Genomic DNA, 17,493 nt, shown 5'->3' on the forward strand with positions numbered 1-17,493 from the left:
TGTGTGTACAGTGTGTGTGAGTGAGTACAGTGTGTGTGTGTGAGTACAGTGTGAGTGAGTACAGTGTGTGAGTGAGTACAGTGTGTGTGTGTGATTGAGTACAGTGTGTGTGTGAATGAGTACAGTGTGTGTGTGTGTGTGAGTACAGTGTGTGAGTGAGTACAGTGTGTGTGTGAGTGAGTACAGTGTGTGTGTGTGAGTACAGTGTGTGTGTGTGTGTGAGTACAGTGTGTGTGTGTGTGTGAGTACAGTGTGTGTGTGAGTACAGTGTGTGTGTGTGTGTGAGTACAGTGTGTGTGTGTGAGTACAGTGTGTGTGTGAGTACAGTGTGTGTGTGTGAGTACAGTGTGTGTGTGTGAGTAGTGTGTGTGTGAGTGAGTAGTGTGTGTGAGTGAGTACAGTGTGTGTGTGTGAGTGAGTACAGTGTGTGTGTGTGTGTGAGTACAGTGTGTGTGTGTGAGTGAGTACAGTGTGTGTGTGTGAGTACAGTGTGTGAGTGAGTACAGTGTGTGTGTGTCAGTACAGTGTGTGTGTGTGAGTACAGTGTGTGTGTGAGTACAGTGTGAGTGAGTACAGTGTGCGTGTGTGTCAGTACAGTGTGTGTGTGTGTGAGTACAGTGTGTGTGTGTGTGAGTACAGTGTGTGTGTGTGTGAGTACAGTGTGTGTGTGAGTACAGTGTGTGTGTGAGTACAGTGTGTGTGTGAGTACAGTGTGTGTGTGTGAGTACAGTGTGTGTGTGTGAGTATAGTGTGTGTGTGAGTGAGCACAGTGTGAGTGAGTACAGTGTGTGTGTGTGAGTGAGTACAGTGTGTGTGAGTATAGTGTGTGTGTGTGAGTACAGTGTGTGTGTGAGTGAGTACAGTGTGTGAGTACAGTGTGTGTGTGTGTGAGTACTGTGTGTGTGTGTGAGTACAGTGTGTGTGTGAGTGAGTACAGTGTGTGTGTGAGTGAGTACAGTGTGTGTGTGAGATTGCTGTGTTTGTGTGAGATTGCTGTGTGTGTGTGTGAGATTGCTGTGTGTGTGAGTACAGTGTGTGTGTGTGTGAGTGAGTACAGTGTGTGTGTGTGTGAGTACAGTGTGTGTGTGAGTGAGTACAGTGTGTGTGTGAGTACAGTGTGTGTGTGAGTACAGTGTGTGTGTGAGTTCAGTGTGTGTGTGAGTACAGTGTGTGTGTGAGTACAGTGTGTGTGTGAGTGAGTACAGTGTGTGTGTGAGAGTACAGTGTGTGTGTGTGTGAGTACTGTGTGTGTGAGTGAGTACAGTGTGTGTGTGTGTGAGTACAGTGTGTGTGTGAGTACAGTGTGTGTGTGTGAGTACAGTGTGTGTGTGTGTGTGAGTACAATGTGTGTGTGTGTGTGAGTACTGTGTGTGTGTGTGAGTACAGTGTGTGTGTGTGTGAGTACTGTGTGTGTGAGTGAGTACAGTGTGTGTGTGTGTGAGTACAGTGTGTGTGTGAGAGTACAGTGTGTGTGTGTGTGTGAGTACAATGTGTGTGTGTGTGTGTGTGTGAGTACAGTGTGTGTGTGAGTGAGTACTGTGTGTGTGTGAGTACAGTGTGTGTGTGTGTGTGTGAGTACAGTGTGTGTGTGAGAGTACAGTGTGTGTGTGTCAGTACAGTGTGTGTGTGTGTGAGTGAGTACAGTGTGTGTGTGTGTGAGTACAGTGTGTGTGTGTGTGAGTACAGTGTGTGTGTGTGTGTGAGTACAGTGTGTGTGTGTGTGAGTACAGTGTGTGTGTGTGTGAGTACAGTGTGTGTGTGTGAGTACAGTGTGTGTGTGTCAGTACAGTGTGTGTGTGAGTACAGTGTGTGTGTGTGAGTACAGTGTGTGTGTGTGAGTACAGTGTGTGTGTGAGTGAGTACAGTGTGTGTGTGAGTACAGTGTGTGTGTGAGTACAGTGTGTGTGTGTGAGTGAGTACAGTGTGTGTGTGAGTACAGTGTGTGTGTGAGTACAGTGTGTGTGTGAGTGAGTACAGTGTGTGTGTGTGTGAGTACAGTGTGTGTGTGAGTACAGTGTGTGTGTGTGTGAGTACAGTGTGTGTGTGAGTACAGTGTGTGTGTGAGTACAGTGTGTGTGTGTGAGTGAGTACAGTGTGTGTGTGAGTACAGTGTGTGTGTGTGAGTGAGTACAGTGTGTGTGTGTGAGAGTACAGTGTGTGTGTGAGGTTGCTGTGTGTGTGTGAGATTCCTGTGTTTGTGTGAGATTGCTGTGTGTGTGTGTGAGATTGCTGTCTGTGAGTACAGTGTGTGTACTGTGAGACTGTGTGAGATTGCTGCGTGTGTGTGTGAGTACAGTGTGGGTGTGTGTGAGTGAGTACAGTGTGTGTGTGTGAGTGAGTACAGTGTGTGTGTGTGAGTGAGTACAGTGTGTGTGTGTGAGTATAGTCTGCGTGTGTGTGAGTACAGTGTGTGTGTGTGTGAGTACAGTGTGTGTGTGTGTGAGTACAGTGTGTGTGTGTGAGTACAGTGTGTGTGTGTGTGTGAGTGAGTACAGTGTATGTGTGTGTGTGAGTACAGTGTGTGTGTGAGTGAGTACAGTGTGTGTGTGTGAGTACAGTGTGTGTGTGTGAGTACAGTGTGTGTGTGAGAGTACAGTGTGTGTGTGTGTGAGTACAGTGTGTGTGTGTGAGTACAGTGTGTGAGTACAGTGTGTGTGAGAGTACAGTGTGTGTGAGTACAGTGTGTGTGTGTGAGTGAGTACAGTGTATGTGTGTGTGAGTACAGTGTGTGTGTGTGTGAGTACAGTGTGTGTGTGTGTGAGTGAGTACAGAGTGTGTGTGAGTGAGTACAGTGTGTGTGTGAGTGAGTACAGTGTGTGTGTGAGTACAGTGTGTGTGTGTGTGAGTACAGTGTGTGTGAGTGAGTAGTGTGTGTGTGAGTGAGTACAGTGTGTGTGTGAGTACAGTGTGTGTGTGTGTGAGTACAGTGTGTGTGTGTGTGTGTGAGTACAGTGTGTGTGTGTGTGTGAGTACAGTGTGTGAGTGAGTACAGTGTGTGTGTGAGTGAGTACAGTGTGTGTGTGTGTGAGAGTACAGTGTGTGTGTGTGTGAGTACAGTGTGTGAGTACAGTGTGTGTGTGAGAGTACAGTGTGTGTGTGAGTACAGTGTGTGTGTGTGTGAGTACAGTGTGTGTGTGTGTGTGTGAGTACAGTGTGTGTGTGTGAGTGAGTACAGTGTGTGAGAGTGAGTACAGTGTGTGTGTGTGAGTACAGTGTGTGTGTGTGTGTGAGTACAGTGTGTGTGTGTGAGTGAGTACAGTGTGTGTGAGAGTACAGTGTGTGTGAGAGTACAGTGTGTGTGTGTGTGAGTACAGTGTGTGTGTGTGTGTGTGAGTACAGTGTGTGTGTGTGAGTGAGTACAGTGTGTGTGAGTGAGTACAGTGTGTGTGAGTGAGTACAGTGTGTGTGTGAGTGAGTACAGTGTGTGTGAGTGAGTACAGTGTGTGTGTGTGTGAGTACAGTGTGTGTGAGTGAGTACAGTGTGTGTGTGTGTGAGTACAGTGTGTGTGTGAGAGTACAGTGTGTGTGTGTGAGTACTGTGTGTGTGTGTGAGTACAGTGTGTGTGTGTGTGAGTACAGTGTGTGTGTGTGTGAGTACAGTGTGTGTGTGAGTGAGTACAGTGTGTGTGTGTGTGAGTACAGTGTGTGTGTGAGTACAGTGTGTGTGTGAGTACAGTGTGTGTGTGAGTACAGTGTGTGTGTGAGTACAGTGTGTGTGTGAGTACAGTGTGTGTGTGTGTCAGTACAGTGTGTGTGTGTGTCAGTACAGTGTGTGAGTACAGTGTATGTGTGTGAGTACAGTGTGTGTGTGTGTGTGAGTACAGTGTGTGAGTGAGTACAGTGTGTGTGTGAGTGAGTACAGTGTGTGTGTGAGTGAGTACAGTGTGTGTGTGAGTGAGTACAGTGTGTGTGTGTGTGAGTACAGTGTGTGTGTGAGTACAGTGTGTGTGAGTGAGTACAGTGTGTGTGAGTACAGTGTGTGTGTGAGTGAGTACAGTGTGTGTGTGAGTGAGTACAGTGTGTGTGAGTAGTGTGTGTGTGTGTGAGTACAGTGTGTGTGTGTGTGTGTGTGTGAGTACAGTGTGTGTGTGTGTGTGAGTACAGTGTATGTGTGTGTGAGTACAGTGTGTGTGAGTGAGTACAGTGTGTGTGTGTGAGAGTACAGTGTGTGTGTGAGTGAGTAAGTGTGTGTGTGAGTGAGTACAGTGTGTGTGTGTGTGAGTACAGTGTGTGTGTGTGTGAGTAGTGTGTGTGTGAGTACAGTGTGTGTGTGTGAGAGTACAGTGTGTGTGTGTGTGAGTACAGTGTGTGTGTGTGTACAGTGTGTATGTGTGAGTGAGTACAGTGTGTGTGTGTGTGAGTACAGTGTGTGTGTGTGTGTGTGTGAGTACAGTGTGTGTGTGTGTGTGAGTACAGTGTGTGTGTGTGAGTACAGTGTGTGTGTGTGAGTACAGTGTGTGTGTGTGTGAGTGAGTACAGTGTGTGTGTGTGTGTGTGAGTTCAGTGTGTGTGTGTGTGAGTACAGTGTGTGTGTGAACAGTGTGTGTGTGTGAGTACAGTGTGTGTGTGTGAGTACAGTGTGTGTGAGTGAGTACAGTGTGTGTGTGTGTGTGTGAGTACAGTGTGTGTGTGTGAATGAGTACAGTGTGTGTGTGTGAGTACAGTGTCTGTGTGAGTACAGTGTGTGTGAGTGAGTACAGTGTGTGTGAGTGAGTACAGTGTGTGTGTGTGAGTACAGTGTGTGTGTGTGAGTACAGTGTGTGTGAGTACAGTGTGTCTGTGAGTGAGTACAGTGTGTGTGAGTGAGTACAGTGTGTGTGTGAGTACAGTGTGTGTGTGTGAGTACAGTGTGTGTGTGAGTGAGTACAGTGTGTGTGTGTGTGAGTGCAGTGTGTGAGTGAGTACAGTGTGAGTGAGTACAGTGTGTGTGTGTGAGTGAGTACAGTGTGTGTGTGTGTGAGTACAGTGTGTGTGTGTGAGTTAGTAAAGTGTGTGTGTGTGTGAGTACAGTGTGTGTGTGTGAGTACAGTGTGTGTGTGTGTGTGTGAGTACAGTGTGTGTGTGAGTACAGTGTGTGTGTGTGAGTGAGTACAGTGTGTGTGTGTGAGTACAGTGTGTGTGTGTGAGTGAGTACAGTGTGTGTGTGTGAGTACAGTGTGTGTGTGTGAGTGAGTAGTGTGTGTGAGTGAGTACAGTGTCTGTGTGTGAGTGAGTACAGTGTGTGTGTGTGAGTGAGTACAGTGTGTGTGTGTGTGTGTGAGTACAGTGTGTGTGTGTGAGTACAGTGTGTGTGTGTGAGTGAGTACAGTGTGTGTGTGTGTGAGTACAGTGTGTGTGTGAGAGTACAGTGTGTGTGTGTGTCAGTACAGTGTGTGTGAGTGAGTACAGTGTGTGTGTGTGAGTGAGTACAGTGTGTGTGAGTGAGTACAGTGTGCGTATGTGTCAGTACAGTGTGTGTGTGTGAGTGAGTACAGTGTGTGTGTGTGTGTGAGTACAGTGTGTGTGTGAGTACAGTGTGTGTGTGTGAGTGAGTACAGTGTGTGTGTGAGTACAGTGTGTGTGTGAGTGAGTACACTGTGTGTGAGTACAGTGTGTGAGTGAGTACAGTGTGTGTGTGTGAGTGAGTACAGTGTGTGTGTGTGAGTACAGTGTGTGTGAGTACAGTGTGTGTGTGTGAGTGAGTACAGTGTGTGTGTGAGTACAGTGTGTGTGTGTGTGAGTACAGTGTGTGTGTGAGTACAGTGTGTGTGTGTGAGTACAGTGTGTGTGTGTGTGTGAGTACAGTGTGTGTGTGTGAGTACAGTGTGTGAGTGAGTACAGTGTGTGTGTGTGTGTGAGTACTGTGTGTGTGTGAGTACAGTGTGTGTGTGTGAGTACAGTGTGTGTGTGTGAGTACAGTGTGTGTGTGAGTACAGTGTGTGTGTGTGTGTGTGAGTACAGTGTGTGTGAGTGAGTACAGTGTGTGTGTGTGTGTGAGTACAGTGTGTGTGTGTGAGTGAATACAGTGTGTGTGTGTGAGTGAGTACAGTGTGAGTAGTGTGTGTGTGAGTAGTGTGTGTGTGTGAGTACAGTGTGTGTGTGTGAGTACAGTGTGTGTGAGTACAGTGTGTGTGTGTGTGTGAGTACAGTGTGTGTGTGTGTGAGTACAGTGTGTGTGTGTGAGTACAGTGTGTGTGTGTGTGAGTACAGTGTGTGTGTGTGAGTGAGTACAGTGTGTGTGTGAGTGAGTACAGTGTGTGTGTAGTGTGTGTGTGTGAGTGAGTACAGTGTGTGTGTGTGAGTGAGTACAGTGTGTGTGTGTGTGAGTACAGTGTGTGTGTGTGAGTGAGTACAGTGTGTGTGTGAGTACAGTGTGTGTGTGAGTGAGTACAGTGTGTGTGTGAGATTGCTGTGTGTGTGAGTACAGTGTGTGTGAGATTGCTGTGTGTGAGTACAGTGTGTGTGAGATTGCTGTGTGTGAGATTGCTGTGTGTGAGTACAGTGTGTGTGAGATTGCTGTGTGAGTACAGTGTGTGTGAGATTGCGTGTGAGTACAGTGTGTGTGAGATTGCTGTGTGTGTGAGATTGCTGTGTGTGTGAGTAAAGTGTGTGTGAGATTGCTGTGTGTGAGTACAGTGTGTGTGTGAGATTGCTGTGTGTGAGTACAGTGTGTGTGAGATTGCTGTGTGTGAGTACAGTGTGTGTGAGATTGCTGTGTGTGAGTACAGTGTGTGTGTGAGATTGCTGTGTGTGAGTACAGTGTGTGTGAGATTGCTGTGTTTGTGTGTGAGTGCTGTTTGAGTTTGTGTGCCTGTGGGAGTTGCGTGTGTGCCTGCGTACGGTTGTGCATGTGTCGTGTGCACATGCTGCGCCTGTATGTGTTAGCGTAAGGGATGAGAACTATTATCGACCCCAGTAAACTGGGCTGAGCTGTTAATGTGGAGACCTGTGGGGAAATATTTGGTACGATGTAAGACCAGTGCACAACCCGAAATGGTAGAGTCTGCACTTGTGTCATTAAGCAGCCATGGCCAACAAATGAGGTAAGAAATAACAACAGAAAAGGCTGGAAACACTCAGCAGGCCAGGCAACATCCGTGGACAGAGAAACAGAGTCAACGTTACAGGTCGAAGACCCTTCGTCAGAACTGAGAAAAGAATGTAAGAAGTCACACAACACCAGGTTATAGTCCAACAGCTTTATTTGAAATCACAAGCTTTCGGAGCGCTGCTCCTTCGTCAGGTGAAGTGGACAAATGCATAAAGACACAGCATATATAGTCAGAGAATCATGTCAGATGTTTACAGGTAATGTTTCTAACTGCCATTTATCACACCTCGGCAGAGAGATAATCACAGCAATCAAAGGTGTGATAAATGGCAGTTGGAAACATTACCTGTAAACATCTGACATGATTCTCTGACTATATAAGCTGTGTCTTTATGCATTTCTCCACTTCACCTGACGAAGGAGCAGCGCTCCGAAAGCTTGTGATTTCAAATAAAACTGTTGGACTATAACCTGGTGTTGTGTGACTTCTTACATTTGTCCACCCCAGTCCAACTCCGGCATCGCCACACCATGAGAAATGAAGCAGATTGAAAAGCAAGTTTGGGGGCTGGGAAATAGGGGTGGAGATGAAAGAACAAAAGGGAAGGTCTGTGAGGTGAAGAGACATTTAGAGATATTCAAGGCGAGACGAGATGGTAATAGGACAGGTAAAGCAACAAAGGCTCCAGATGAAGTGTGAAATGTGCTGGCAGAGTGAAAGACATAGAAACATGGAAGATAGGAGCAGGAGTAGGCCATTCGGCCCCTCGAGCCTGCTCTGCCATTTAATGAGATCATGGCTGATCATCCAAATTCAGTACCCTGTCCCTGCCTTCTCCCCATATCCCTTGATCCCTTTAGCCTTAAGAAATATATCCAACTCCTTCTTGAATATATTTAATGAATTGGCCTCAACTGCCCTGTGTGGTAGAGAATTCCACAGGTTCACCACTCTCTGGGTGAAGAAATTCCTCCTCATCTCTGTCCTAAATGGCTTACCCCTTATCCTTAGACTGTGACCCCTGGTTCTGGACTCCCCCGCCATCAGGAACATCCTTCCTGCATCTAGTCTGTCTAGTCCTGTTAGAATTTTATAAGTTTCAATGAGATACCCTCTCATTCTTCTAAACTCCAGCAAGTATAAGCCCAATCGACCCAATCTCTCCTCATACGTCATTCCTGCCATCCCAGGTATCAGTCTGGTGAATCTTCGCTGAACTCCCTCCATGGCAAAAACATCCTTCCTCAGATAAGGCGACCAAAACTGCACACAATGCTCAAGGTGTGGCCTCACCAAGGCCCTGTACAACTGCAGCAAGACATCCTTGTTCCTGTACTCGAACCCTCTCGCTACGAAGGCCAACCTACCATTTGCCTTCTTAACTGCCTGCTGCACCTGTATGCTTACCTTCAGCGACTGGTGCACAAGGACACCCAGGTCTCGTTGCACTTCCCCTTCTCCCAATCTATTGCCATTCAGATAATAATCTGCCTTCCTGTTTTTGCCACCAAGTGGATAACCTCGCATTTATCCACATTATACTGCATCTGCCATGTTTCTGCCCAATCGCCCAACCTGTCCCAATCACACAGCGGCCATGCATCTGCCCAATCACCAACCTGTCCCAATCACACAGCGGCCATGTTTCTGCCCAATCACCCAACCTGTCCCAATCACACAGCGGCCATGTTTCTGCCCAATCACCCAACCTGTCCCAATCACACAGCGGCCATGTTTCTGCCCAATCACCCAACCTGTCCCAATCACACAGCGGCCATGTTTCTGCCCAATCACCCAACCTGTCCCAATCACACAGCGGCCATGTTTCTGCCCAATCACCCAACCTGTCCAAATCACACAGCGGCCATGTTTCTGCCCAATCACCCAACCTGTCCCAATCACACAGCGGCCATGTTTCTGCCCAATCACCCAACCTGTCCCAATCACACAGCGGCCATGTTTCTGCCCAATCACCCAACCTGTCCCAATCACACAGCGGCCATGTTTCTGCCCAATCACCCAACCTGTCCCAATCACACAGCGGCCATGTTTCTGCCCAATCACCCAACCTGTCCCAATCACACAGCGGCCATGTTTCTGCCCAATCACCCAACCTGTCCAAATCACACAGCGGCCATGTTTCTGCCCAATCACCCAACCTGTCCCAATCACACAGCGGCCATGTTTCTGCCCAATCACCCAACCTGTCCCAATCACACAGCGGCCATGTTTCTGCCCAATCACCCAACCTGCCCCAATCACACAGCGGCCATGTTTCTGCCCAATCACCCAACCTGTCCAAATCACACAGCGGCCATGTTTCTGCCCAATCACCCAACCTGTCCCAATCACACAGCGGCCATGTTTCTGCCCAATCACACAGCGGCCATGTTTCTGCCCAATCACCCAACCTGTCCCAATCATACAGCGGCCATGTGGGAGAGACAAAAAAAGGGAAAAGGCACAAACCATAAGTGTGGATAAAAATGATATAAAAATATGATGGGGGCCGAGGTTATGATCTGAAATTGTTGAACTGAAATGAGGTAAGAGACGGTATCAAGCTCAAAGAAAGGTTCACACAAATGGAAGGAAAAGTTAAAATCCAACAGATTGAGAGTTTTACAAAGTGGTGCAAAGAAAGTAATGGGAGGTTTAAAAAGGGAGCGTACTCTGATTGACGGGATGTGACCAGCGGCGTTCCCCGGGGTTCTGTACTGGGGATCTCAGCTTTTCACCGTATTTATTCTAGACTTGAATGAAGGGCTAGAGAGCCGTGTAGCCGAAGCTGCAGATTGACACTAAGTCAGGAGGCACAGTAAGTTGTGTGGATGGGGAGGAGGAAGTTCTGAAGGGCTATAGACGGACTGAGTGAGTGGGCAAAACTGCAGCAGATGGAGTTCAGACTGGGGAAGTGTGAGGCCGTCCACTTTAGATGGCCGAGATAATTGGGAATATTTTTTTCATGGTGGGAGGCTAGGAACTGTGACGGAGCAGAGAGATTCAGGGATGGATGGGCGGCGCAGACACGATGGGCCGAAGGGCCTCTTTCTGTGCTGTAAAACTCTATGACTCAGGGCACCATGACTGGCTCTGCTGCACAGAAGGGCGGGAAAAAGAGGGATAGGGCTATAGTGATAGGGGATTCAATTGTAAGGGGGATAGATAGGAGTTTCTGTGGCCGAGACCGAGACTCCAAGATGGTATGTTGCCTCCCTGGTGCAAGGGTCAAGGATGTCTCGGAGCGGGTGCAGAGCATTCTGAAGGGGGAGGGGGATCAGCCAGTTGTCGTGGTACATGTAGGTACCAACGATGTAGGTAAAAAGAGGGAGGAGGTCCTACAAGCTGAATTTAGGGAGTTAGGAGCTAAATTGAAAAGTAGGACCTCAAAGGTAGTAATCTCTGGATTGCTACCAGTGCCACGAGCTAATAAGTTTAGAGAGAGTAAGATAGATAAGCTAAATACGTGGCTTGAGCAGTGGTGCAAGGGAGAGGGATTTAAATTCTTGAGGCATTGGAACCAGTTCTTGGGGAGGAGTGACCTGTACCAAGGGGACGGTCTACACCTGAACTGTGAGGGAGCCGATGTCCTCGGGGTAATATTTTCTAGGGCGGTTCGGGAGGATTTAAACTAATTTGGCAGGGGGATGGGAACCTAGGTAGTGGAAAAGAGGGAAGTCATATGAAGTCAGAAATAGATGGTAGAAAGGTGAGAAGCAATAAGCAAAGGAGAGAAACACAAAGGGCCAAACTAATTCATAATGAGAGTGTGAAAAAAGCAAGCCTGAAGGCTTTGTATCTTAATGCTAGAAGCATTAGGAACAAGGTGGATGAATTAGATGTGGAAATAGAGGTAAACAAGTATGATTTGATTGGGATTACAGAAACGTGGCTGCAGGGTGGGCAAGGCTGGGAACTTAACATCCAGGGATATACAATATTTAGGAAGGATCGGCAAAAAGGTAGGGGAGGTGGGGTAGCATTGCTGGTAAAGGAGGGGATTAATGCAATGGAAAGGAAGGATATTAACTCGGATGAAACGGAATCTGTATGGGTAGAAATGAGAAATAGCAAGGGGAGGAAAACGTTAGTGGGTGTGATATATAGGCCTCCAAATAGTAATATGGAGGTGAGGGAAGGCATAAAAAGGGAAATTAGAGAAGCGTGCGATAAGAGCACAGCTGTCATCATGGGTGACTTTAATTTACATATTGATTGGACTACCCAAATTAGTAAAAATTCTGAGGAGGAGGAATTCCTGGAATGTTTTCGGGACGGTTATCTGGACCAATATGTCGAGGAGCCGACTCGAGATCAGGCCATTTTAGACTGGGTATTGTGCAATGAGAAGGGACTTATCAGCAATCTTCTTGTACGAGGCCCCTTGGGTCAGAGCGATCATAATATGATCGAGCTCTCAGTCGAGATGGAGAGTGAGGAAATTGAATCAGAGACTAAGGTCCAGAACTTAAATAAAGGGAATTACGAGGGTATGAGACGGGAATTGGGTAAGATTGATTGGGTGGTGTTTCTGGGGGGATTGACAGTGGATAGACAATGGCAAGCATTCAAAGATAGAATGGAAGAATTCCAGAACATGTTTATACCGGTTTGGCATAAAAATAAACCTAAAAAGGTGACTCAACCGTGGATAACGAGGGAAATTAGGGACAGCATAAAATAAAAAAAAAGGGCATATCAACTGGCAAAAAAAAGCACCAGACCGGAAGATTGGGGGCAGTACAGGATACAGCAAAAGAGGACAAAGGGATTAATCAGGAAGGGGAAAATAGAATACGAAAGTAAACTTGCAGCAAACATAAAGACAGACTGCAAAAGCTTTTATCGGTATATCAGGAGGAAAAGACTGGTAAAATCCCAAGTCGGTCCCTTGCAGTCCGATTCGGGAGAATATATAATGGAGAATAAGGAAATGGCAGACCAATTAAACTCATACTTTGGTTCTGTATTCACAAAGGAGGACACAAATAACCTCCCAGGAATATCGGCAAACATAGGGACTAATGAGAGGGAGGAGCTGACAGAAATTAGTATCTCTAGGGATATGGTGTTGGGTAAGTTGAGGGGACTGAAGGCCGACAAATCCCCGGGGCCTGATAAACTACATCCTAGGGTACTTAAGGAGGTGGCCCTGGAGATAGCAGATGCTCTAAGGATCATCTTCCGGAACTCCATTGACTCGGGAACAGTACCCGTGGATTGGAGGGTAGCTAATGTTACCCCAATATTTAAAAAGGGGGGTAGAGAGAAAGCAGGGAATTATAGACCAGTAAGCCTTACATCGGTTGTGGGCAAAATGCTAGAGTCCATTATTAAGGATAAAATAGCGGAGCACTTGACAAATGGGGAAAGGATCGGACAGAGTCAACATGGATTTACAAAGGGTAAATCGTGTTTGACTAATCTGCTGGAATTTTTTGAGGAAGTAACTGGTAAAATAGATGGGGGAGAGCCAGTGGATGTGGTGTACCTTGACTTCCAGAAAGCCTTCGATAAGGTTCCACACAAAAGATTATCATGCAAAATTAAGGCTCATGGGATTGGGGGCAAAGTATTAACGTGGATAGAGAACTGGCTGGCGGACAGAAAACAGAGAGTTGGAATAAACGGCTCGTTTTCGGAGTGGCAGGCAGTGACCAGCGGGGTGCCGCAAGGATCTGTCCTGGGACCCCAGCTGTTCACAATATATATAAATGATCTGGATCAGGGAATTGGATGCAATATTTCCAAATTCGCTGACGACACTAAACTAGGAGGAGGGGTGGGCTCTGATGAGGATGTCAGGAGGCTACAGTGCGATTTGGACAGGTTGGGGGAATGGGCGGATACGTGGCAGATGCACTATAATGTGGATAAATGCGAGGTTATCCACTTTGGGGGTAAAAACAGGAGGGTAGATTATTATCTAAATGGCAATAGATTGGGAGATGGGGAAGTGCAGAGGGACCTGGGTGTTCTTGTGCACCAGTCACTGAAGGAGAGCATGCAGGTGCAACAGGCGATTAAGAAGGCAAATGGTATGTTGGCCTTCATATCAAGGGGGTTCGAGTATAGGAATAGGGATACCTTACTACAGCTGTACAAGGTGCTGGTGAGACCGCATCTGGAGTATTGTGTACAGTTTTGGTCGCCCCATCTGCGGAAGGATGTTCTTGCCATGGAAAGAGTGCAACGGCGATTCACCAGGCTGATACCTGGAATGGCGGGAATGACCTACGAAGAGAGATTAAATAGTTTGGGCTTGTACTCACTGGAGTTTAGAAGATTGAGAGGGGATCTCATCGAAACATATAAAATTATGGCAGGCCTGGACAGGCTGAATTCAGAGAGAATGTTTCCAATGGCCGGGGAGCACAGAACCAGGGGCCACAGTCTAAAAATAGCGGGCAAATCATTTAAAACAGAGATGAGGAAGAATTTCTTCACTCAAAGAGTGGTGAGCCTGTGGAATTCCCTGCCACAGAGGGCTGTGAAGGCTAATTCAATAAATATTTTCAAGAGAGAATTGGATATATTTCTGAAGGCTAAGGGGATTAAGGGTTACGGAGAAAAGGCGGGGACGGGGTACTGAACTGGTAAGATCAGCTATGATCTCAGACGAAGATCAGCCATGATCTCATTGAATGGCGGAGCAGGCTCGAAGGGCCGAATGGCCTACTCCTGTTCCTATCTCTATGTTTCTATGTTTTGACTCTATGACTATGAGGGGTCCGTGTGAGCAAATCACTCGAATACAGCCCAGGTACAGAAAGTCTTTAAAAAGGCGAATGGAATGTTGGGTTCGAGGGGGCTGGAATATTTGGGGATGCTCCAGTTGTTGAGAGATGCTGTTAGACCCTGTCTGGAGTGACTGGGTTCAGTCCTGGGCCCCCCACCTCAGGAAGGATATCTCGGCCATGGAGGGGGAGCAGCGCAGATTTTCCAGAATGATACCGAGGCTAAAAGGCTTAAATCACGAGGACAGGTTACACAGACTGGGCTTGTATTCCTCGAGTTTAGAAGATTAAGGGGTGCTCTAATCGAGGTGTTTGCGATGATTAAAGTATTCGATCGTGTAGAGAGAGAGAAACTATTTCCTCTGGTGGGGGGAGCCCAGAACAAGGGGGGCATCACCTTAACATGAGAGCCTGGCCGTTCAGGGTGATGTCAGGAAGCACTTCTTCACACAAAGGGTGGTGGAAATCTGGAACTCTCCCCCCAAAAAGCTGTTCAGGCTGGGGATCAATTGAAAATTTCAAAACTGAGATCGGTAGATTTTTGTTGGGTAAGGATATCGAGGGATACGGAGCCAAGGCGGGAAAATGGAGTTCTGGAACAGATCAGCTATGATCAGTTGGCTCGAGGGGCTGAATGGCCTCCTCCTGTTCCTGTGTAACAGGCTCGAGGGGCTGACTGGCCGCCTCCTGTTCCTGTGTAACAGGCTCGAGGGGCTGAATGGGCCTCCTCCTGTTCCTGTGTAACAGGCTCGAGGGGCTAAATGGGCCTCCTCCTGTTCCTGTGTAACAGGCTCAAGGGGCTGAATGGGCCTCCTCCTGTTTCTGTGTAACAGGCTCAAGGGGCTGAATGGGCCTCCTCCTGTTCCTGTGTAACAGGCTCGAGGGGCTAAATGGGCCTCCTCCTGTTCCTGTGTAACAGGCTCGAGGGGCTAAATGGGCCTCCTCCTGTTCCTGTGTAACAGGCTCGAGGGGCTGAATGGGCCTCCTCCTGTTTCTGTGTAACAGGCTCTAGGGGCTGAATGGGCCTCCTCCTGTTCCTGAGTAAACTGACAGTCTCTGATGTCACAGTGTTCCTTGATGCTCAGGGTGCACGCCCACGAGAGAGAGAGATAGAGACAGCGCCCCCTGCTTCTCCCGATACTGATGCCAGTCCTGTGTTCATGTTACAGATCGCTGCCGTCCTGATATACTTTGTGAAGAAGGATTAAAGAACATCGTTAAAGGCATGCAAAAGGCGATGACTCTGGAGATATACGGCCAGCTGGAAGATTTCAGGTACAACCCACTCTCTCTCCCGCACCAGGCTATTGAGTCCACAACTTGAATTCCCCCACTGACCAACCCTCCACACCAGCATCGATATACTGACCCCATTCTCTGTCAAACGGCCATTTACTTGTACTTCTTGCTATTTAGTATACTGTATTCGCTGCTCACGATGCGGTCTCCTCCACATTGGGGAGACCAAACGCAGATTGGGTGACCGCTTTGCGGAACACCTCCATTCAGTCCGTAAGGGTGACCCCGGTCACCTGTCACTTGAATTCACCGCCCCATTCCCACTCAGACCTCACCGTCCTCGGCCTCTTGCATTGTTCCACAGAAGCTCAGCGTAAGCTCGAGGAACAGCACCTCATCTTTCGATTCGGCACTTCACAGCCCTCTGGACTCAACATTGAGTTCAACAATTTCAGATCATAACCTCGGCCCCATCCTTTTTTTCATTTAATCTCTCCTGCCTTCCATCCTATCACAGGCCTTCGCTTTTGTTCTTCCCTCCCCTCCCCCCTCTCCCTGCCCCTGCACTTGCTTCAAAACCTGTTCCATCTCCAGCTTTTTCCAGTTCTGATGAAGGGTCATCGACCTCAACCGTTAACTCTGTTTCTCTCTCCGCAGATGCTGCCTGACCACCTGAGTATTTCCAGCATTTTCTGTTTTTATTTCAGATTTCCGGCATCCGCGCTATTTTGCTTTTGTCCCGTTCTCTGTCAGTTGCTGTTGCTCTTTTTCCAGGAGTGAGAAATTGTGCCTTCCATTCCCGGCGGGCTTGTTTGGGAATGGGCTGCCAAATCCTGCCACTATGATCGCAAACATTTTATTTCACCTGAAGGACTTGGGAGTCGCAATCCATCACATCAGTGTAGAGGGAGCGTTACTCTGTATCTAACCCGTGCTGTACCTGCCCTGGGAGTGTTTGATGGGACAGTGTAGAGGGAGCTTTACTCTGTATCTAACCCGTGCTGTACCTGCCCTGGGAGTGTTTGATGGGACAGTGTAGAGGGAGCTTTACTCTGTATCTAACCCGTGCTGTACCTGCCCCGGGAGTGTTTGATGGGACAGTGCAGAGGGAGCTTTACTCTGTACCTAACCCGTGCTGTACCTGCCCTGGGAGTGTTTGATGGGACAGCGTAGAGGGAGCTTTACTCTGTATCTAACCCGTGCTGTACCTGCCCTGGGAGTGTTTGATGGGACAGTGTAGGGGGAGCTTTACTCTGTATCTAACCCCGTGCTGTACCTGCCCTGGGAATGTTTGATGGGACAGTGCAGAGGGAGCTTTACTCTGTATCTAACCCATGTTGTCCACTGTTTCAACTCCTGACCACTGACATCTTTCACGTGACTGGGAAGCGGTGACCTGCGATGGGCGATGCTGGGATGGAATCTAACTCTGGCCCTTTTGAATTAGGAACAAGAGAATGATGGGAATGACAATCGGGGAACGGGAGCTGACAGAACTGGATTCGGAGCGGCCCATTGACCGGGTGACGTTTGAGCTGAAGGAGAAGACCTTTGCAGAGCAGCTGTTACCCAAGATTGAGGAGGCCACGTAAGTGCACGCTTTTTTCCGGAGCTTTCTACGCTGCCAGCGCGCGTGGCAGAGTGTGTTGGGATTGGAAGTGGAGCTGTATCTGTGATGGTGTGCTTCCTTTACCTGGGCCGGTCAGTTTAATTTACCAGCCTGTTACAGGTGATCAAAGAATTGTTTCTCCCAATTAGGGTCTTCTCTGCTGGAAAATGATGATCATGGATCATGAATTCTATTCTATTCTTACTGAGGCCTTGAGAACATGAGCATTAGGAGCAGGAGTAGGCCATTCGGCCCCTCGAGCCTGCTCCGCCATTCAATAAGATCATGGCTGATCATCGCCCTCAACTCCACTTTCCTGCCTGATCATATCCCTTAATTTCCCCTAGAGTCCAAAAATCTCTCTATCCGAGTCATGGATATACTCAAAGACTCAGCATTCCCAGCCCTCTGGGGTAGAGAATTCCAAAGATTCACAACCCTCTGAGTTTCCCAATCTCTCACCATTTAAAAAGACTCTGATTTTCTATTTTTCCTACCAAAGTGGATAACTTCACCTTTCTCCACATTATATTCCATTTGCCATGTTCTTGCCCACCCACTTAGCCTGTCTATATCCCCTTGAATCCTCCTTGCAGCCTCCTCACAACTTACATTCCCACCCAGCTTTGTATCATCAGCAAACTTGGATATATTACACTCGGTCCCCTCATCCAAATCCATCACTCAGATTGCATTGAACTGTTTCCAGTGGCAGCCCAACACCACCTTCTCAGGGCAACTAGGGATGGGCAATAAATGCCGGCTTTGCCAGTGTCACCCACACCTCGGGAATGAATAATTAAAAAATTGTACATGTTCATGTAGTAAATTTGGACAGTACGATTTGGACAGGTTGGGTGATTGGGCAGATGCATGG

At 47.8% G+C, this 17,493-nt stretch overlaps 1 protein-coding gene across 1 annotated transcript in view; it reads left to right on the top strand.

The window, feature by feature from the left end:
• LOC147109755 (rho guanine nucleotide exchange factor 1-like) overlaps positions 1-17,493 on the top strand; it is a 77,406-nt gene that overhangs the window by 38,968 nt on the left and 20,945 nt on the right. Inside the window, exons 5-6 of the mRNA XM_086003873.1 lie at positions 14,938-15,043; positions 16,455-16,595. Of these exons, the coding sequence (XP_085859999.1) occupies positions 14,938-15,043; positions 16,455-16,595 (247 nt within the window). The remainder of the gene's footprint in view (positions 1-14,937; positions 15,044-16,454; positions 16,596-17,493) is intronic.

The sequence above is a fragment of the Somniosus microcephalus genome, chromosome 12 (assembly GCF_052327205.1).
Source record: "Somniosus microcephalus isolate GS21.2 chromosome 12, FLI_Smic_1.0, whole genome shotgun sequence".
Lineage (NCBI taxonomy): Eukaryota > Metazoa > Chordata > Chondrichthyes > Squaliformes > Somniosidae > Somniosus > Somniosus microcephalus.